The 23,215-nt window shown below is 31.7% G+C and overlaps 1 protein-coding gene across 4 annotated transcripts in view; it reads right to left on the bottom strand.

Moving 5' to 3' along the window:
• Nucleotides 1–23,215, bottom strand: part of LOC122504382 (zinc finger homeobox protein 4) — a 221,936-nt gene that overhangs the window by 144,388 nt on the left and 54,333 nt on the right. For all 4 annotated transcript variants that reach the window (XM_043615479.1, XM_043615480.1, XM_043615481.1 and 1 more), the window contains exons 3-5: nucleotides 19,176–21,955; nucleotides 16,203–18,893; nucleotides 15,665–16,085 (exon numbers count right to left, since the gene is read on the bottom strand). In XM_043615479.1, coding sequence (XP_043471414.1) covers nucleotides 15,665–16,085; nucleotides 16,203–18,893; nucleotides 19,176–21,955 — 5,892 coding nt within the window. The remainder of the gene's footprint in view (nucleotides 1–15,664; nucleotides 16,086–16,202; nucleotides 18,894–19,175; nucleotides 21,956–23,215) is intronic.

Here is a 23,215-nt window from a genome sequence, read left to right as displayed (position 1 = left end):
AATTTAGAATACTTGTCATTATGATTATGTAATTATAATGACGAAATATAATATAATTTCGGGAATATCATCCAGAAATAGTTATGATTATATTACTATAATCATACGAAATAATTACGTAGTTTTTTTTTAAGTATCAAATTATAACTAAAAGTGCGGTCACTTTTTCTAAAAAATATTTTCTGATACTTTTTGTCTAAAAACAAACGTTTTTTATAGAAATCTGTTTTCTAAAAACAGTTTTTCTAAAAAGTTATTTCTAATATTTATTTTCCAACAAATTTGTAAAGTTCCATAATTTTTAAAAAAAATTATTATAATTAGAAAATGATTTAAAAAATTAAAATTAGAAAATAGAAACTATTTGGATATTTTCAGAGAAATTTCAAATGATTGTAGGAATTCGCAATTATCTTTAGAAATAATTCTCGTCAAAATTTCAATTATCTTTAGAAATAATAAAATTCTTTTCCGAAATTCAATGATGTTCAACATTTTTTTTTAAATTCTCGTCAAAATTTCAATTATTTTAGAAATAATTAAATTCTTCTCTAAAATTCAATTATTTTCAAATTTTTTTATAAAATTCTTGGCAAAATTTCAATTATTTGCAAAAATTTTCCTCAATTCAAAGATTTTTAATCTAATGTATAGTATCTAATATTTAAAAAAAAAAATTTCAAAAAGGAATTCAATTATTTAAGACAAAAATTTAATAAAATTCTACACAAACCTTTAATTATTTTCAAAAAATAATAAAAATTCCACAGGAATTTCATTATTTACAAATTTTTTTTATAAATTTCTTCGCAATTATTTTCATAAATAATAAAATTTTTACAGGGATTCAATTATTTTGGTAAATAATAAAATTCATATGATAGGAATTCAATTATTTTCAAATGTAATAAAATTCTTGGCAATAATTCAATTATGTTCAAAAATTTTTTTAAATTCTTATCAAAATTTCAATTATCTTTAGAAATAATTAAATTCTTCTCCGAAATGAATTATTTTCAAAAATTTTAATAAAATTTTTGGCAAAATTTCAATTGTTTTCAAAAATTTTCCTCAATATAATTTTTACAGGGATTCAATTATTTTGGTAAATAATAAAATTTTTATTAGGAATTCAATTATTTTGATAAATAATAAGACTAATTGCAGAATTTCAATTATTTTTAATACAATTTTAATCGAATTCCTCGAAAAAATGTAATTATTCTTAACAATTTTATTAAAATTCGTCAAAAGAATTTAATTATATTTAACAATTTGTTGATAAAATTCTTTATAGTCTAAACAATTGTCATAGTAAGAATTCAATTATTTTCACCTAACTTTAAAAAATTGTCGTCAAAATTTCAATTATCCTTATAAATAGACAAAATCTTCGCAAAAATTAAATGATTAACAAGAATTTTTACAAAAATTATTGTCAAGATTTCAATTATCTTTATAAATAGAAAAATTCTTAGTCAAAATTCCATTATTTTCGAAAATTATAATAAAATACTTGTCAAAATTTAATTAATTTCAAAAAATAATCTCAATTCAATAATATCCAATATTTACTATTTTAATAACATTTCCCAAAGAAATTCAATTATTTAAAAAAAATTTTGATAAAATTATACTGAAATATTCAATTATTTTTGTAAATAATAAAATTTTTTTTAGGAATTCAATTACTTTCATAATTAACAAAACTCATCGCAGAATTTCAATTATTTTTATATAAAATTTTAATCGAATTACTCGATAAATGTAATTATTATTAAAAATGTTATTAAAATTCGTCAAACGAATTCAATTATATATATATATATTTAAAAATTTTTTGATAAAATTCTTTATAAGAATTCAATTTTAAAAAACTTTCAAATATTCAATAAATTATTTTTTTGTATTTAGATAATTGAATTCTAGCAGAATTTTTTAATAAAAATTGATTTAAAAATGTATTTTAGATAAAATTCTAGATTATAATTGAATATTACAAGCATTAGAGCGTAAATTTTGAGAAATAATTGAATTTTGAAAAGGTTTCAGATTAAAATCTTTGAAAATTTGAATTTTTCATATTTTTTAACTAACAATTCTGTGGAATTAATTTTTTTTTGAGAAAATTTAATTCAGGATTTTTTTATATTATTTGAAGTTTTTATTTTCTAATATACCTATATTCTATATTTAATTGAAGAATTTACAAATAATTGAAATTTCGTGAAATTGAATATTGTAAACAAATGGATTTGAAAATTGTCAATCAAAAATAATTGATTTTTAAAGAAGAATTTTAGTTTAACGCTAAACCTGACGATTTTTAAAATTTTTACTTTGATGGTCAGATTTGACTTCAGTTCAATAAAAAATTATGTAAATATAATTAAGAAATAATTACAATTAAGCAATTATACGATTAATTTAGAAATTAATTAATTAAATAGACCGCAGTATGAAAAAAACATTAAAAACGAGAAAAAAGTAGAAAGAAAAGTAGAAAAGTAGAAAATTGAAAAAAGGGAGAGAGAGAGAGAGAGAGAGAGAGAAAGAGAATGAATCATTAGGAGGTAATTTACAATCCGACGAAGGTAATATGTTGGTAGACGAAAAAGAGTGTGGACCATAAGTTGAATTGGCTCGCATGCGTTTTGTAGAATAATGTAGCACATTATATATAGGTATATAGCTGAGAGTATTAGAGTGGCCGGTAGCCGACTGGTGAGTTTTTTTTTTTTTTTTTTTTTTTTCGTGGGATTCCAGTAGCGCCTTCAACAAACACCCAGAGCGCGGGGAGGGAGTCCTCTCCTCTCCTTCACCACTTTTACTAGGTTATCCCCAAGATAGCCTCTCTCGTGTCTCATTCCTCGCTTCTCTCATCAACTTAATTTATATTTTTGCTCCTTCCAAAAAAGATCCGAGAGACCCACCCGAACTCTCCTCATCATGCCAGTTCCTCTAAACAGCTTAGTCAAACTCAAAAAAAAAAAAAAATAATAATAATTACGTTTGATTCAAATTATTGCAACTTTTTCAAGTTTGGCACTCCGCATAGTTAATTTGACGATTCTTTTTTCTCCGCGTAAGGAAAGAAGTTTTATTTATTTTTCATTTATTATTTAAAATTTAATTTTTATAAATTTCGTATCACTTTTGTTCTAATTAGTTGAAATTTTTACTATTTCAAATTTTTTTTTTTTTGTTATAATATTATTTCCAAAAAAAAAGTTATAAATTGATTTATTTTTCAATTATTTTTATAGGATGTGAAATTTTTTCGACAAATTTAATTTAAATTATAGGCATTTTTTTTAATTATTGTTAGAAATAGAAAAAATTTAAATTAAGTTTAATATTTTCTTTTTTTTAAGTCTGTTACGTTAAACAACAAAATTAATAATTTTCAGATTATAGAATACATTTTTACCTGGATAAGCGAGAACCAAATATTAAACTTGAAAAATTATCTCTCTCTAACTTTCCCAAAGGACGAAAAATGTAAAATAGAGATAAAGGAGCTTCCTCGTTTTCAATCCAAAAGAATAATGATGTTTGATTAACAAATCTGATGATCTGATAAGTTTGTCAAATCGCCAAGGGTGTTGGAAAAAGGACAGATTCCATTTTTTTTTTCAAAAGAAGAGCCCCCCCGCCCGAGTTGAGATGAAAAAGTGACGAAATTCCGCTGGAATGAGGCAATGCACACACGGGGCGTTTGTGCGCCTTTCACCCTTAATGCACACTGTTTTTTTTTTTTTTTTCATTTTTTTTTCATATATACCTAACCCCAACTATGAGTCACATAATAGCTTCTCCACGTCACGGCCTAATGATTTATGCTTCGCGCCGTACTCACATACGAACTATGGGTTTTTATATATTTCTGTGCAATACGAGGTTTTTTTTTTTTTTTTATTATTTCATTTTATTTTTTTTACTTTCTCACCCTGGGATTGTCAGGGGCGGAGGACAGAGGGTGAAGCCCCCCTTCATCCCCCCTGTGTGATGGGGGGATGAGGAAGGTCAAAGGGGGAATCATAAAGCGTATATATATATAGAGGAGAGATAGAGAGAGAGAGAGAGAGAGACCTTGGTTAGCGAATGCAACTAACTACCCAACCTATATAGATCGATATAATTAATAGCTTCGAAGTATCGAGTAACATATGGCCTGGGACATACATATATATGTATATATACTTACATATATATACATAACGAAAAAGGAACCAAAGGTTTTCGGTACCAGAAAAGATGCGATCAAAACCAAATGGGCGATGCCGCCACCTCAAAGTTGACCGCGGCTCGACCAAAACCAAAGGGATTAAAGACAAATAAACGAATGTCCAACAGCGAAAAATAAAAGTAGTAGAAAAAAAAAATAAAAATGAGAGAGAAAAATTCCCTGACCGCATGCTAATTTCTACCTGTGAGTCGCGAAGTGGGGAAAGAGGGGATGAAACGCGTTCGCCGCTTCTGTCACTGATTTTGTGTTGTGGCTCTCGTTGCAGTTCGTGGAAATTTCGCAATTTTTTAGATTCTTTCTTTTTCTCTTTTTTTTCTTCCATAAAAGTAGAGTCAATATTTTTTTTTCAATTTTCTTTTTTTTTATTACTCCAAATGCAAAATTCTTTGGGAAATTTCGCAATTTTTTCGTAGTTTCTTTTTGTCTTTTTTTCTTCTATAAAAGTAGAGTCAATATTTTTTCTAGAAAAATTTTAATTCAATTATTATATTCTAGAATTTTTAATTTTAACTAAAGTTCTTCTTTAAATCATAATTAGTTTTTTATAATTTTTTAGAAAGTTCTTAGAGAATTTTCAAATTCATTTGATTACAATTCAATTTTACGCAATTTCGACTATTTGGAAATTCTTCAATTAAATATATATTAAAAAATAAAAACTTCAAAATGTTTTTTAAATGATTTAATTAAATTTAAAAAAAAAATTTTTTTTACAGAATTGTTAGTTAAAATAATGCAAAATTGAGATTATCAAAATAGGCCATGTCAATGTTTTTAACACCTTCTTAATTGAAACTACTAGTAAAGAAAACCGACTTATATTTTTATCTTCAGTAATTAAATCTATAGAGAAATTCCACATGAACTGCGGATTCAATCAAAAAAATTAAAATATCAAGGACATTGTTTTATTTAAATTGACATAACTTCTAGAAAAATTAAGGAATTTTTTATTATCCTGAAAACCCATTGATATTCTATTTTTAAAATTTACATAATTTATTGGAAAAAAATCTCAATTTTCCAGTAAAAATTAAAAAAAAATTAAAAAGAGAAAAATAAGAAAATTGGAAAATAAGATTTATTTTTGAAATAAATTAATTCTGTACAGAATTCTTAGTTAAAATTTAAAAATATAAAAAATTCAGAATTTTAAATATTTTAATTTTAAACTTTTTCAAAATTCAATTATTTGTAAAAATTATTGCAATTTTTAAAAATAATTTAAATTTTGACAATAATTTTATTAAAATTTTGGAAAATAATTGAATTTTTCCAATTATTTGTAACTTCTCCAAAATTCAATATTTTTTAGCATTTTTAACTAAAATTTCTCCATAAATCCATTTTTTTTAAATTAATTAAATTAAATAATTAATTAAAAAAGGAGGTAGTTTTTGTGAAAATTGGAAAATAAGATTTATTTTTGAGAAAAAAATTAATTCTACAGAATTGAATTTAGATTTCTAAATATACTTTAATTTGAAACTTTTTTAAAATTCAATTATTTACAAAAATTATTGCAATTTTTAAAAATAATTTAAATTTTGACAAGAATTTTATTAAAATTTCTGAAAATAATTGAATTATTCTAATTATTTGTAATTTCTCCAAAATTCAATTTTTAAAGCATTTTTAACTATAAAATTTTCCTATAAATCCATTCTTTTTAATAATTAATTAAATATATATTGAAAAATTTAATTTCTTTTCGAATTACTTTTAATAAAATTGCCTGACTTTTCCCTGATTTCCCTATGACCTATGGTAACCTTGATTTCTTACAGGGGTTAATAAATTATTCATTTGTTTTAAATGAAAATGTTTATTTGCAGCAATTTTTTTTTTTAGACAACATAGCGTTTATATAAATCTTTGACCTAACGACGAATAAAATTTATTTAAACAAAATGAAAATTGTTTAAACCAAAAGGACCAAATAAATTAAAGGACCAAATATTAGGACCAAATAAATAATTTAGAATGAAAATTAATTTATTGAAATTTATTAATGAATGAAATTTATTTTAACCAAATAAAAATAGTCTGAACCAAATACAATTTTAGGACCAAATAAATAATTTAGAATTAAGCTCTGTTAGTGAAATAATAATCTTCTTTTTGCCTTTGAATTTTTAGAAGCTCGACAAAGAGAACCAAGAGCTCGTTACTTTAATTTATTACAATATGAATGAAAGTGAATAAAGAACAAAAAAGAAGAATGAAACAGAAAAGAAAAAGAAATTAGATAAAATAGCCAAAATGTAAAATATGGAAAAAATATTTGAATGCCAAAAATAACCGTCATTTGTCAGTATTAAATGAAAGGTTAACCTTCTGCGATAGTTTGGTAAATATCCATAGAGGAGTAAAAGATTCTTATTTCCCCCGATTTATTCTATTGTCGTTGGAGAAAAGAGTTGTTCGCTATCGTGTCGTATTATATTTAAGAATGTAAGCGTGCGCCAGTCGAGCTAGGTATAATTTTTGAACAGTTGCACCGACAAAGGGAACATCCAACCCTCAAGAAGTTATCATTTGCATTCCCTCGTTGGACACGTGTCATGGCGCACACTTTAATGCATATATATATGTATACACCCTCTCAATGTTATGTCTCGCACCTCACACGCGAGTTCCTTACGTATATATAAATACACACAAGTCTCCATGCATTTTGCATAATTTCACGAATCGCACATAATCGTCCTTCCCCGCGTGTTACAAAAAAAAAGTACCGGCATTCATGTCGCGCAAGTGGTCATCATTAGCATAAAGTTTTCAAAATAGCGCGACGACACGTGCCTTGACACGAGATTCAAGGACTAGATTGAATTACAATCTGTATGTATGTATACATAAAATCATGTTCCCAAAGTCCAATCAGTTTTTGCCAAAATTTCCACAGGTGAATTTTTCAATTTTTCATTTTATTCTTTTTTTCAAAAAAATTTTTTTAAACTATTGTTCATTTTTTTTAACAATCGAATGCAGGCAAACTACTAAATACTGTCTGTATATTTTTTCCCCAGTTTTTAAAACTATAAATAAAAAAAAAGGGTAAATAAAACTGTGTGTATTTTTAACCCCTTTTAAAAACTACTAGTAAAGAAAACTGTCTGTATATTTTTGTCCCCATTAATTAAAACTACCAGGTAAATAAAACCTGCGGTAATTTTATCCTCCTTAATTATCTACTACAAAATAAAACCGTCTGTATATTTTTAACTGAAGTAATTAAAACTACTAGTAAATAAAACGTTCGGTATTTTTAACCCCGGAATTAAATCTACTTGTAAATAGACCCGTCAGTATTTTTATCTCCCTTAATTAAAACTACTAGTAAAGAAAACCGTCTGTATATTTTTATATTCTGTAATTAAAAATACTACTAAATAAAACCGAAAGTATTTTTAACCCCTGTAATTAAATCTACTAGTAAACAGGCCCCATGGGGTTAAAAATACCCACTTTTTTGTAGAAAACCATCTGTATAATTTTATCCCCAATAATTAAAACTATTACTAAATAAAAACGTTTGTATTTTGAACCCCCGTAATTAAATCTACTAGTAAAAAGGTCAATAAATTTTTAACCCCCTTAATTAAAACTAGTAGTAAATAATACCGTTTTACATTTTTTTCCCTAGTAATTAAACTACTACTAAATCAAAACGTTGGTATTTTTAACCCCCGCAATTAAATCAACTAGTAAATAGACCAATAAATTTTTAACCCCCTTAATTAAAACTACTAGAAAATAAACCGTTCTATATTTTTATCTCTAGTAATTAAGTCTACTGAGAAAATCCACGTGAACTGGATCCAATTAATAAATTAAAATTTCAAGGACATTGTTTTGTTTAAATTAACATAACTTCTAGAAATATTATGCGATTTTTATTTTATAATATTATGTGAATTTTAAAACATTTGTTATGTACTTTTTCAATTCTAAAACTTTTTTTAAACAAAAAAAATAATGTAACCCCTCTTTTTTTAACAATAAACATTATTTTACAATTTTTACAGACACTGTCCCTTTCTTTATTTTTTTATCATTTTGATTTGAAAAACTAAAGTTTTTCCAGTAAATTATGTAAAGTTAAAAAATAAAATAATGGTTTTTCAATCAAATAAACCAAAAAAATTTTTTTAATTTTAGTTTTATATTGAATTGAAAACCCATTGTTGTCAACAAAACAATTAAACAGAAAATGTTTAAGAGGTTGGGTTTTTTTTCTTATCTTGAAAACCTAAATGTTATTCCATTTTTAAAACTTACATAATTTTTCAAAAAAAATCTTAGCTTTCTAATGCAGAAATAATAAAAAACAGGTAGGTAGTTTCTGTAACAATTGAAAAATAAGATTTATTTTTAAAAAAAAGAGGGGTTAAATAATTTTTTGTTTGGTAAAATAGAGTTTTGTAATTGAAAAGTTCACAAAAAATGCTTTAAAATTTACTATAAAAAATTAAAATCAATTAATTTTTCTAGAAGTTGTGACAATTTAAATAAAACATACTGTCTCTTAAATTTTAGTTTTCTTCTATAAAATAATATAATAAATAATAAATAATAATACATAATACAATAATAAAGTGATAAAAAATTAAAATAAGAGGTTTTTTTGTGAAAATTGAAAAATAAGGTTTATTTTCTTTAAAAAAGAGAGGTAAAAAATTTTTTTAAATATTTGAATTAAAGAAGACACCAGTAAGTATATCTATAATTATTTTTAACCCCTGTAATTGAAGCTACTAGTAAATAAAACCTTTTGTATATTTTTAACCCTCGTAATTAAAACTACTAGTAAATAACACCTTTTCTATATGTTTAACTTTCAGAATTAAAACTACTAGTTAATAAAATCTCTATATTTTTAACCCTCGTAATTAAAACTACTAGAAAATAAAACCTTCTGTATACTTTTAACCCTGGTAATTAAAACTACTAGTAAATAAAACCGTCTGTATAGTTATCATGTAATTCAAACCACTTGTAAATAAAACCGTCTGTATGGTTTTAACCCCAGTAATTAATACTACCAGTAAATATTACCATAATTATTTTTAACCCCTGTAAATGAAGCTACTAGTTAATAAAAAGTTCTGTATGTTTTTAACCCTCGTAATTAAAACTACTAGTAAATAAAACCTTTATATTTTTAACCCTCGTAATTAAAACTACTAGTAAATAACACCTTTTCTATATTTTTAACTTTCAGAATTAAAACTACTAGTTAATAAAATCTCTATATTTTTAACCCTCGTAATTAAAACTACTAGAAAATAAAACCTTCTGTATACTTTTAACCCTGGTAATTAAACATAAAAATAAAACGACCTATTCTACTTTTCTTGAACTTTTAATTAATTAAACCGATTTTCTCACGATTTAAAATCGATTTGAGCCTTTTAAGTTTATTAAATAGAAGCTTTCGAATGAAAATTAACCTAATTAAAAATTCGCATTCGTAAAAAATTCTCTCAAGTAAAAATTAGTAAGTTTTTCGAAAATTTTTTTTACGAATTTAGAATTTTAAGAATACTTTAATTAATCTTTAAGTTTCAAAAATTCTTACAGTGGAAACTTATGCAGCAAGCTCACAAATCACTTTGGCCACAAGAAATAAAATAAAATTCTTCTTCTTTGTTTCCAAATTACCCCAAAAATTGACGTTACTCTTTGATTTCATCCGAATTACTTCAATTTCTTTTTTTTTCTTTTAAAAATTTCATGTCGCGAGTTAAAAAAAAAGAGAAAGCTATGAGTTTTTTGGTTATAAGTCGAGTAAAGAACACGAAAAGTTTAACCGCATGTGTATAGGCCAGATGGTTCAAACAGGCCGCCGCTAAGGAATCAATTTCTCGTTCGGATAATCGAGCTTATTGTTTCGATTTTTCTGTTGTTGTTGTCTTGGTTCTTTTTTTTTTTTTTTTTTTATTTTTTTCAACTCTTATTGGCCTTTATCGCGAGATTCAAGAATCGAAGAGAGAGAGAAAGAGAGACTATAGTCGTTTTAGATCACTGACAAGACCAAGCGACCGCGTCAAGAGCAACACCATGCGGCCGACGAGTAACACAATGGGGATATTCTTCGCTACCTCATTTCAACGCGCCGCCAAATGCATTGTATCCTTGCGGATGCAAGAAGAAGATCGCCGCCCCTCTAAAAAAAAAAAGAAAAAAAAGGAGTGCCGCGTCTAATTAACCCAAACTCGCAACATATATCGTTTTCAAACCGCACTGAAAAAATGACTTTGACATAATAAAAAATAAAAAAAAAAATTCTTGCAAAACAACGAAAGATTTTAAATCTTTCGTTGTTTTGCGAGAATTTTTTTTTTTTTTTTTCATGGAAGAATAATAATAATTCGATTTGTTACAGAACGAGCAGTGCTTTTTTCTTTTATTTGTAAATTATTATATTAACGGGAGTGGAGACTGAAAAATTTAATTAGTTCAAGGGGGCCGTGACTATGCGAATGGAAAAATATGCGCGGAGGCAAAGTTACAATTTTTATATACCCTTTAAGTAAGTTCCACGAAGGTTCATCATTGAGTCTCAAAGATTCATTGGGAGTAATTACAGGTGGTCGGTTTTCAACTTGGTAAACCGCGATTTTTACCAGGAGCGAGTGAAGAGAGGGGGAGGGGGCAGTAGTCGTTCAAGTTGTATTATATCTTCTGTTGGAAACGTTATACACGGTCAAGCGATAAGTCCGGGCCACCCGCAGACAAAACATTTTAACCATTCGCGATTGCTTCGTTTTTCAGAAATACCCTGCGCTTTTTTCCCCCCGTTATTTTTTTTTTTTTTTTTTTTTTTTGACCGAAGAATATAAGAAGCAACAAATAAAATCAGTTATCTTAAAGGATTGCCTGTTTTCTATACCGCAAATAATTTTTAATTTTATAATTTTTTGAAAAAAAATTCTTGGTTTAACTTTTAGTTTCACTTAGGATTTTTTATTTCTTTAATTCGCGATATCTTTTTAAAATTAAGATTCTTTTTTATGAATATAATTTAGTCGTAGATTCGTTTAATGTAAATTAATTGAATTAAATACTTATCTTTCTTATTTTATGGTTAAAAATATTTACCTGGTTGCAATTTATTTTTTTTTTGTTAAAAATTATTTTTAAAATAACTGAAAATTATTTTAAGAACGGTAAAATTATTTTTAGAAATTAAATTATTTTCAGAATTAGAATCATTATCGGAATTGAAATTATTTTCAAAATTAAAATCATTTTGTGAATTTGTGAATTAAAATTATTTTCATAATTAAAATCTTTTTCTGAATTGAAATTATTTTCATAATTAAAATCATTTTCTGAATTAAAATTATTTTTAAAGAGATTCTATTTTTTTTACTAAGAAATATTTTTTATAGCAGCGAAAGTATTTCAAAAGAAATAATTAAACGAATTATTATTAAACGAAATTTCTATGTTGAAAATTATTTTATATCAATGAAAATAAATTGACTATGATTCTATATAATTTTTTTTCCACAAGTGAAAGAATTGAAAAAAATTTTAAGTTATTTTTTCCATAACTATAGAAGAATTCAACTAAAATTTTTTTAAGTCTAGTTAAAATTTTCGAAAATTAAAAATATAATTTAATAGTTGAATAAATTTTACTATTTTATTCATTAAAATAATTAATTTCAATTAAAGTAACCAATTTTTAATTTAAATGACTAATTTTCAATGGAAGTAACGAATTTTTAATTGAAAAAACTAATTTTTAATTAAAGTAACGAATTTTTAATTGAATTGATCAATTTTTAATTAAAGTAACCAATTTTTAATTGAAATAACCAATTTTTAATTAAAATAACACCTATAATTATTGAACCACACTCGAATTAGTTAATAAACGTACCTGCAGTTTTTGTAGAATAATAAAACGTTGCAACCTCAATGTAAGCCTCGTTGGAAGGAAATAAGGATTTTGTTATCGGGATAAGGTATAAACTCCAAAAATGAAGAAACCAAAAAGTAATCTTGCGATAGTATAGCTTTATTTTAGACTAGAACGGAAGAAAATAATATAATATTAATAATATAAAATAATAATAATAAATTATTTACACAAGAGTAGTGGGACCGACATACATAACTTTTTTTTTGAGGAAGGAAGAGGAGGGATTTAGCGACGCGTTGTCCGAAATTTACAATTAAAAATTCACCCAGCAAAAAAAAGAAAATATTTTCAAAAAAAAAGAAAATTTTAGAATTAAAAAAAAATTGCACTTTCTTTTTTAAACTAAAAATCATTATTTTCTGTATTAAAATTCTCATACATACATAAATATAAAATAACTGAATTAAAAATAAATATAAAATGAGAAAATTCTTTTTCTTTTAAAAATGAAATAAAAACCAAAATATGCCCAATTTTTTTTTTAAGAAAAATAAAATTAACACGAAAAAACATTTTCACAATTTTTCAAAGTTTTTCGGATTCTTTCTCTTTCCTTTTAATATTCATTTTTTTTTCAAATAATAATTAAAATACAATTGTAAATTTTCGAAATTCGCTGATCGCCAATCGGTCATGTCTCGTGTACGCGTGTAATTGCAATGTGTTACGTGTACGTGTGTGAACGTTTCTTTTTTTCTTGTATGGAGGAATAAAAAAAAGCGAAGAAGCAAAGCCACACCCTCGCCGGCTGCGATAAAAAAATAAACTAAAACAGTAAAAAGAGGAGTAATTGAAAAAGTAAAGCCGAGCGCACACATTGTACTGCTCGGATTTTGATTTGAAAATTCATTTTAGCTAGCTGGCGAGACTGTGACGATCACAAAGAAATTCATAAATAACTAACTTGTAAAACAATAATAATAATAATAATAATTATTAATAATAATAATAATAATAATTAATAATAATAATAATAATATAATAATAATATAATAATAGTAATAATAATAATAATAATTAATAATAATAATAATAATAATAATAATAATAATTAATAATAATAATAATAGTGGCGATTAAGATCAATACGAGTAAATTCCGTCATGACTCGATATGACGTAGTGCTTTTAACCGCAATGTGATTGTTCAGGCAAAGCATCATTTACATACAGAAAACAAAAAAAGCGCCAACAAAAAATTTTTTAAAACATTTTTTTTAAAAGTACATATATAGAAATTTTGCAAAATTCATTTCAATACTTTTTTTTTCAAAAAACAAACAGCTATACACTTTGTGAACACTCTTAAGAATTTACTATAAACATTCACTTAATAGTTTTTTTTTTAATAATTTTATATAATTTAATTATAAGTCATTTTTTCTTTATTAATTATTACTCTCTTTATTTATTTTTTACTTAATTTTTTCTTTACTAATTTTTTCTTTTTCCTCTATTTTTACTTTCTTTATTTTTTACTTCCTTTTTTATTTTCTTTATTTTCCTCTACTTTTACAATCTTTATTTTTACTTCATTTACTTTTAATTTCTTTATTTTTTACTTCACACTACCTTTAATTTTTTATTTGTTTTATTTAAAATTTCTATTCTTTAACTCTTTTCTACTTTTTTTTTTTTTTTAAATTTACTCATATTTTTCAATAGAATTATTTTTGTTTCTACATTCGTTTAATAATTTTTTTTTTTAAAAACGATTTTTATTGACAATAAAATTTTTTTTTTCTTTTCCAAAGAAAAATTTCTTTTTTTCTCTCTCCTTAATATTATTATTTACAATAAAAAAAAAGAAAACTTCGCCTGAGCAGTCCCATTTTTTTTCATCTATTTTTTTTCATGGGATGAAAAGCGCAACGCGTGTCGAGTAAAGAGTATATTACTCAAATTGCAGGGGCCAGAATCGGGACCAATTAATAATTTTGAAAGAAAAAAAGATCCCCATTCAGGCCCCGCGGATATATAAAATAGGAGTGAGAGCTTTTTTTCTTGTGAGGTATATTTACATAGTAAAATCGTACGAGAAACGACGAAGAAAAGTGTATAACAAAAGATGACACGATTTTATAATGGCTTTTTTTTGCTAAGGGGGCGAAAATAGTGGTGGGGGAAGAGGGGGGGGGAGATACGCGGCTTTTTTTGTCGTCGATTGAATCGGGAAAAAAAAGAAAAAAAGAGAGGGAGGGGGGGTGTACTAAATTACATCGGCATGAAAGGCAATACAGTCTGACCTCCGTTCTTCCTGGCTATACTACTATATATATATTTATATATATTTTTTTATGAATCAAATAGCATCGTGTAGTAATCGATCTAAATGTGGCTGATGCATTTTTTTTTGATTCATTATCCAAATTATTATTATAATAATAAAGTCGTATTGAATTTCTAATATAGTCTTTACTGTACAGCAACTTAATGCAATTTTCCGTTTTACAACGATCGGAAAATTTTTTATATTTTCTAAATAATTAGCTTCGCGGTTATTTTCTATATATTTCGCCTAATTATTTTTATTCGTCTATTTTTTTTTTTTTTATAATCCTAGTGTTTTTTTTTCTTCTTTCACTCATACAGTCTTTCTTACACGTGCTTTTTCTCTCACTCTCATGCTTATCCTATCTTTCATTCTTATGCTATAATATTCATCTGATAGGAACTTTCAGTATTGCCTAGCTCTGGATATATTAAATCGAACTATATATATATATATATAAAAAGACATATTTTTTTTTTGAATTCTAATATAAACACAATAGATTTTTTTCTGGACCCCCTAGAGTATCACACGGGCCCTTTTTTTAAAATATGTATACAAACATGATCCACGAGACGTACACGACACGTAACGCTGCGCGTGCACTCGTAATTCTTTTTTTTTTTTTAGTCGTAATTCATTTATTAATTAATGATTCACTAATATTTAAGGATTTGATAGGAATTTTTTTTCATTCTAGAGAAATGGTAATTTGCGGTCATTATGATATAGAGTCCGGAGTTAGCTTCATTTTCTATTTTATAATTTTTCTGCGGAGACAAAAAACGAATCAAAATGTTGCTTCGCAACACTTTTGCTTCGTTTTTTGTCTTCCGCAGAAAAATTGGGTTTGGACCAAGTTTTCCAAATGCAATTTTTGTTTTTAAATTAAAAGGTCGATTGTTTTTAATTTCACCGATTGCTGATGGTAGCAGATTTTTAGCTACAGTGATTGATCTGAATCTAGGTGATCAAGCACTATAGCTAGGAAAACCGAGTATGAAGTTAGACTAAGCAATTAGACAATTAGACTAATTAGACTAAGAATTTAAAGCATTTGGAGAACCGATAAAATCGAAAGAGCAGCTTCGATAGAATCTTTTAGGATAATGATCGACACCATTTGGTTGTTAAGACGCGATTTTGAATTTCGAGAGCACGAGCTTCGGGCGCTTAAGAATCTAAGAGGTCAGCCAGACACTCACCGGCCGTGGTGGTAGCTGTGCTGGCCGCAGCGCTACTGGTGTGCTGCTGCTGCTGGAACATGGCCGTGGGATGAAGGAAGAGGGATCCGTACATCATATTTTCGTCCTGCTGCTGCTGCTGTTGGTTGCTCGGCTGATTGGCGGCAGTGGGACCAGCGGTAACACCACCGGGGAGAATAGGCGCCCCCGGTGTCGGCGGTACCAGACTGCCGTCTTCAACGGCGACCCGAACAGCCTCAATGTGCCGCCGGGAGAAGACGTGCTCCTGGAGTGGTGACTTGGGCGAATAACGAACGGAGCACAGTCGACATTCGTCAGGCCCCGTTGGTCCCCGATGTGGTTGAACTGCCGAGCCTTCGGCCGGTAATCCAGCCGCAAGCCTGGCCTTCTTCTCCTTGGCGCGTGCGTTCTGGAACCATACCTGCAACTCGTCTCCATTAGCACTCGGCAACGTCCTTATGGAATTTCAGTTATGGTTGCGGGATCACGAGGTGGGGGTTGGGGTTGCGGCTGCACGAGGGGTAGCGCCGATGCTCACCTGGACCACGCGCTTCGGAAGTCCGATCTCTCGTCCAAGCATCTCGCACTCGGCCATCGTCGGTGTCTTGTAGTCGGAGAACAAGGATTTCATCACCTTCACCTGGGTCGCTGACATCTGTGTTCGGTACCTCTTGCCACCTGATTGTCCGCCTCCGCTCCCGCTCACTGATAGACCGCCACTTGTCATATTACCGCCGCTCTGCGCACCTTGACGTGAACTCTGTGTACTTGACGCTGGACTGGCTGGTCCACTTTCGTCGTCAAGGAATTCAGTGGTCTCGCTCATACTGTCGTCGTCGCAAATACTTCTTTCCGAAAGATCCGTCAATGGACCGCAATCACTGCCGCCACGGAGGTTCAGTACGTGTTGTTCCTCGAGCAAACTGCTCAAACCACCCAGACTTAGTTTTACTGGACGACTGAGATCAACTGGTTTACTCAAGTCCAATGGTGATTCACCGGAATTGCCGGTTGGTGGATTACTTCCCGATTCTTGTTTTCCATTTCTAGTGTGTGCTTGTAGTTCGCTGATGTATCGCTTCATGGATTCCTCGTAATATTTCTTTAGTGATGCTTCCATTTCGGAATTGAACGGTGGGAATAGTGGTGGCATCATGTTGGGCGTACTTGGATTCGATGGTGCTGATTCCATTGAGAGTTCTTCGTCTGGTATATTATCGATGTTAACCTCGCCACGTGCGACTTGATCCGCGTGTTTGCTACTCAAATGAGACTCTAGGGCTGATTTAACTTTGAACAGCGCTGGACAGAAGGGGCAACGTTTGTTGATTACTTGACTGTGAGCGCGGAATTGTCCTTTTCGTTCGCGTGCGCGCGTATTTTGAAACCAAACTTGCACAACACGTTTCTTCAAACCAACCTCACGGGCAATTGTTTCCAACATTTTACGCGATGGATTCGATTCCACTTGGTATTTTTGATAGAGATAGTCGAGTTGCTCGGGTAGAATGGTAGTGCGGAGTCTTTTGTCCTTGGGCTGTTCATTGTGCTCGGCACTGGAACGATTCTCACTAGCCCCATCGTCAAATTCGTCAAATTTTCTCTTACCATCCTGCATCATGGCGATTAGTGGGTGTGGAGCCTCTGATGATACACCAGTGGTGGCGTTCAAAGCCTGTTGTTGCAAGATCCCAAATGGGGAATCCGGTGGATAGGCTGGTGGGAATAGTGACGGATTCATGATATGTACAAGTTGATGTTCACGCCACAATTCAAATCTACCAAACATTAGATTGCACTTGTCACATTGAAAACTTCCCTCCTTGGATTCACTCTGAGGTTGGGATTGTTGCTGCTGGGAGGAATTCTGCTGCTGCTGTTGTGGTTGTTGTTGTTGTTGTTGTTGATGAGGTGGAGTTGATATCTTCATCGGCTGTTGCAATTGCTCCGTGAGAGCTGGTGTTGTTGATGGATTATTCGTACCGGTATTGGTTGTCGTCGCGGTACTACTGTTACTGTCCTCAGAACTGAGAACAGCGGCAACTTGCGCAGCGGCAGCTTGAGCTTGAGCACTCCTCTTAGCGTCCTCCTCCTTGAAACAATGCGTCTTTTGATGACGAATCAATTCATAATAACGTTGGAACACTAGTAAACACTTTTTGCACTGATAATTAAGTCCAGGGGTTCTTTGAAAACGTCCCGAACCGTCGTCACCTTCGCGACCACCCGGCGTCACTGGTTCAGCGGCCGGCTGATTCTCATACACTTTACGGGCCTTTTGCCTTGCATTTTGAAACCACACGACAATCACACGCGGACTCAAACCCAAAAGTTTACTCAGATATTCTAAATCATCATCCTTTGGATATGCATTGTTTTCGAAAAATTCCTGTAGAACTTTTATTTGATAATCAGTGAAGCGCGTTCGATTTGCACGTTTTCCCGAACTACCGCCCGATGAATTACTTCCATTACTGTTGCCGCCAAATGAATAATCAGCTGGTCCCCGGCCAGGACTTATGGATCTTTGGGGTGTCAAGGCCATTGCGGCAATTGAACTCGGAACAATGTTTACAACACTGCCGGGACTTTGAGTGGCGAAATTTTGCGGTGTCACTTTTGGTGGTAGCATTGGTGTGCTGGGGGCACTGGTTACCGATGGACAGTGCGTTGATATATCGTGGTGAAGTCCGGAAAAAACTGAACTCATGCTGAGAGCTGGCGAATGTGGTCGCGATTGTTGACCACCTGAACTACCTGGCGAATGATGTTGTTGATGTTCCTCGCTTTGATGTTGTTGGAGAAATTGAATGGGATCTGGCAATTCTTGCTTGATCTCTGGTAGTTGCGGTGTAATGATGGTCGGTAAAGACGGTGGTGGTGACGTCTGTTTATTTGGGCTCTTATCATCAGAACTGCTTCCGGACACACTGGAGTTTAAAGGAGTGACTTTGGCTTCACCTGTTTTTTCATATTCTTCGAGATTTAATGTTGTACTTGGCGGATTGTTGAAATTGTACGGACTATCTTTGTTGCGTTGACGTTCCTTGAATAGTGTATTTCGAAACCAGTGCTTAATCACTTTTGGTGGTAATCCACTTTGTGCGGCCATATCCAATATTTGTTCCTCGCCGGGAGAATTATTAATGTCAAAGTGTGCTCTTAATATTTTCAGTTGATCGTCAGTGATTCGTGTGCGGGCGCGTTTTTGTGAAGCGGCGGCGTTTGCCTATGAACAAAAAACAAAATTGGGATGTTATATACCTAATTGGTAACGGATAAAAAATAGTCCCTTGATTCAAGATATTTTAGTTAAAGCCGATTCGTTAGAAATTATTTTAATAGGAACACAAATATGTACGCAATAAAATCTTCACTGAAATTCTCCCCATATAAATACTGAAGTCCTTATTAAGCTTGAATCAAGGTTACTTTTCCGACATTTTGAAAATACGGAATAAAGAAAATTGAGAAGTATGAAAATCGTAATATAAACGGAAAGGTAACTCACCACGGCAGCTTGCTGTTGTTGGAGAGCAAGATGTTGTTTGGCTAGAAGATCGGCTTGAGAGTTGATTGGAGGATAAGCGTTGGCAGCGCCATCGTAGGGTGGAGGCGGTAGCATCATGGGCACCAAAGGAGGCTGAAGGTTCATTGCAGCTAAAGCAGGAACATTGAGTCCCAATGGAAGTCCCATCATTCCCATCATCAAACCGGGATATTGTTGTAGATGTTGTTGCAACTGTGACGCGGCCATTGCGTTTAAAGCAGCTTGCATTTCGGACATTTGTTGAGCAAGTGTTAATTGAGCGTGTTGTTGTTGCTGCTGCTGTTGATGTTGTTGCTGATTCATGTGATGTGGATTAGAAGCAGTTGGCGTACCGGAATCGGTACTCGAAACGGGTGTATTGCTCAAGGCCGGCGTTGTCGCTGGGGTTGTTGATGTTGCCTCTGGAGTCCGACTTATATTCTCTTTACTGTCCGGCAATTCCACCTTGTCCTTGTTCCGATGCTCCTTGTCGGATGTTAGATCTTGCGGTTGATGGACCACCGGAGTTGTACTTCTCGGTGCTGTTGTTGTTGTCGATGATGAAGTAGCGGCTGTAACTACCACGCTCTTTTTCTCATATTCACATTTAAATTGCTGTGCGTATTTCTCAAGAAACTCACGTGGAACAAGATCCCGATGAACTTCTTCACAATGGGCCTTCAAGACCCAGACGCTGCTGAATGCCTTGTTGCAGTGCTGGCAAGTGCTGCGAGTCAGTTCTGGTATCACTTCGTCCTCGGCATGATCCTCGGTTTCCTCCTCCTTTTCTTGTGCAGCTTGAGCAGCGAGGGCTTGCTTTTGTTGCTCCTGCTTTTGCTGTTCCTGTTGAGCTTGTAGAGCGGCGGCAGCCTCCTCCTCTTTACGCTGTCGTCGCTGGTGGTTTTCGTTGAATTGCATCACGAGATCGAAACCAAAACTCTCGAGTAGATGTTTGTACATTTGAGATGTTTTGTGTCGTGGTTGAGAGAGAATGTCTTGGGTTTGTGAAGCCTGTTGAGAGGTGGCTTGTTGGATCATTTGAGGTGCGGATGATGTGGGTGGAGGTGTTTTTGAGGGAGTACCCATTTGTTGGGAGGCGGCTAGTTGTTGAAAGAGAGCGAGTGGATTGCTGAAGATGCAGTAGAGTTGTTGATGGGTGGCTAGTTGCTCCTGGTTGATGAAAAGGGCACTGCAACGTGAGCAGGAGAGCATGTTGTTGCCACTTGTGTTTGTGTTGGAGGGTGGACTGTTTGGACTCGTGGGTGGCGGTTGTTCAATCAAAGGTCTTCCTAGATCGACTTGACCACTTGCGGCAAGATCCTGAAGTTTGCCGGCACGTGTCTGGTGAAGTACACTCCTCATGTGGATGTCCAAAGTACTGCCCTGAGAGTATGCTACCTTGCAGATGTTGCACTTGTAGGGTTTCTTGTCCTGGTCCTGTTGTGTCTCGGCGGATTCAGTGGGACTGGCTGGTGGAACCACTGAAATTAGTGTGTTATTGTTACCCTGTTCTTGCATGGCACGTTTTAATTTATGCAAATGACTGACACTGTTGTAATGAACGAGAAGAATGTTCTTTTGCGTGAAACTTTCTTTGCATACATCACATTTGTAAGGTCTGTTAGGATCCAAGTATTTCTCCATAGGATATGACATCTTCTCACCTTTACGATGCAGAAGGGTCTTGTTGTGACCAGTGAGGTAACTTTGCCTCGTGAAAGCAACTTTACAACGATGACACTTGAATTTACGTCCAGGATCGTGATAGGAATCTTCAGCGACTGGTTGACTGTTCAGATAGTCCTCGAGGAGCCTCTGCTCTTTGTGCAATGGTGAAGAATCACTGGCGTCACTTTCCTCCTCATCGCCTCGAGTTTCCTCCTCCATGTTCTGCTCAGCGATCATTCCACTCTGCCGCCTGAGAGCTTCTTCAGTGAGTGCTTGCAATAGTGGATGAGCGTGTAGCAAACTTTGTTTGTATTGAGCCAATTCGTCTTCCTGTAGGTCCGAGTGTGCTGATTCGAGATGCCGTTGCAGGGCCTGGACGGATCGAAAACAACGTCCACAGAGGGCACATTTTGTCGCATCGCGAATTGCATGATATTGCGAGTGTTGTTGAAGTTTCTCGAGTGTCTTGAAAGCGAGACTACACTGTCCACATCTGTATTTGTAAACGTGTTTCTCACTCACGGCTAAAGTTGGCGTTGTCGCCGGATGTGTTTCACGATGATGTTGTTGCAGTTCCTCCAGTGATCGACAAACTCTTCCACAAATTGTACACCTGGTTGTTTCATCAACTTCCTCACTGGGTGCTTGTTCATTGTGTTCTTCCTCTGGCTGCTTCGTCATGTTGCCGGGTGAATTTGGCGCCGCTGCTGGCGTTGACGTATTTCTTGGATTATTATTCAACCAATGACTCTGATCAACTAGAAGTAAAAGCCTCTGTAGACCATCAGCGTTCACTGAATGAATTTGCATGACATGCTTCTCAAGAGACGTTCTCTCTTTAAAACCATCTTGACATAGAGGACACAGCAAATCGGGAGTTGGTTCCTCCTTAACATTCTCTGCTTTGTCCTCTGTGTCTTGAACATGAGCAATCTGCATATGTTGTCTTAATTCTTCCCGTGATGTTGGTTGATAAGTGCAGTACGGACAACTAATTTCATCCGAATCTGCTTCCGGCTCTTGATCCTGTTCCGGTTCGTTGTCTGGTTCCTGTTTCACCTCACTCCCACTCTCACTGCCTTCCTCTCGCCGCTCTGTAAATTAACAAAACAAAATATCTCCTGTTATGAAACGAATCAAAACTATTACTATTACTGGGGAATTATATTGTTTGATTCAGTGAATTGTCGCTCGATAGAAGTAGAAATAATCTGAACGGTAAATGTAAATCATAAAAAAAACAAGATAATTTGATAGAAATCGTCTTTCTTTTAACAAGATATTATATACGTATCTTTTGAAACCATATAATTTGCGGATAATGTCAACAAGTGATTTTTGTCTCCAAACTAGAGAGGCACGTCTTTGGTTTTTGCGAATGAATTTCAGTTTATTTGAAAGCCAGAAAATGACGATATTAACGACAAAAGAAAGGAACAATCGTGTCATAATTACACACTCATAACTTTCTCTCTACGCACTCATTCAAAAACCGAGAATTATATATACATAAATACTGCAAAGACTTATAAATACCGAAAGTCTTATAAATACTGCGGCAAATACTCATAAAATACACAAAAGACTCGAATTATCAATCAAAGTATATATAATATAATTTCAAAATTATTATAAATCTCAGTAATTAATTCGTGTATGACGCGTATTGTAAAATTTATTTTTACTTTTTCCTAATGATACACAACGCGACTAATGCACTCACATATATGGACGTTATCTCGATGTGGTTAACGTCAAGAGAAAGTAAATTATAGACAAATCGAACAGACACATCTGAGTTATTATAAACGCGCGCGGAAATGTCAAAGTGAATTTGTCTCCTTTGTCGCGATTATAAACTCCGACCTAACTGAATTTGGAATAAATAAAAAGAAAGAAAAAAGAATGTCTTCACTAACCCAGTTTACGGTAAATTTTCCTCCCAAAAACTGTAATTTTAATACTTATATCAATTGGATACTTCCGTACGTAATTTAAAACGCAGCACATGTTCTATATATCGAATTTTGGCAATGTCCGACTTTTGCAACTGCAGTTTTGTATGTTTTATTCTCTTCCAAAAAAAAAAAAAAAATTACATCGGTATATTCAAAATATACCGGTATTTGAATTCATTATCTACATATCTTGACCGGAAGTGGCTTACGAAACGAAAATGTTGAACCATGCAAATCAATAAAGAAGCACATGCAACACATTTTTGTTAAAGCGATCTGGCGCGAAATTAATTCGGTGAATCGACATATATATACATACATATATATGAATATACATCTAAATACATCGAAGTATTATTGAAACATATTCAAGGAGAAAGTTTTTGAATGTAATAA

This window comes from Leptopilina heterotoma, unplaced genomic scaffold (genome assembly GCF_015476425.1).
Source record: "Leptopilina heterotoma isolate Lh14 unplaced genomic scaffold, ASM1547642v1 Lhet_294, whole genome shotgun sequence".
Classification (NCBI taxonomy): domain Eukaryota; kingdom Metazoa; phylum Arthropoda; class Insecta; order Hymenoptera; family Figitidae; genus Leptopilina; species Leptopilina heterotoma.
The sequence above is the reverse complement of the archived record's forward strand: the minus strand, read 5'-3'. Positions and strand labels throughout refer to the sequence as shown.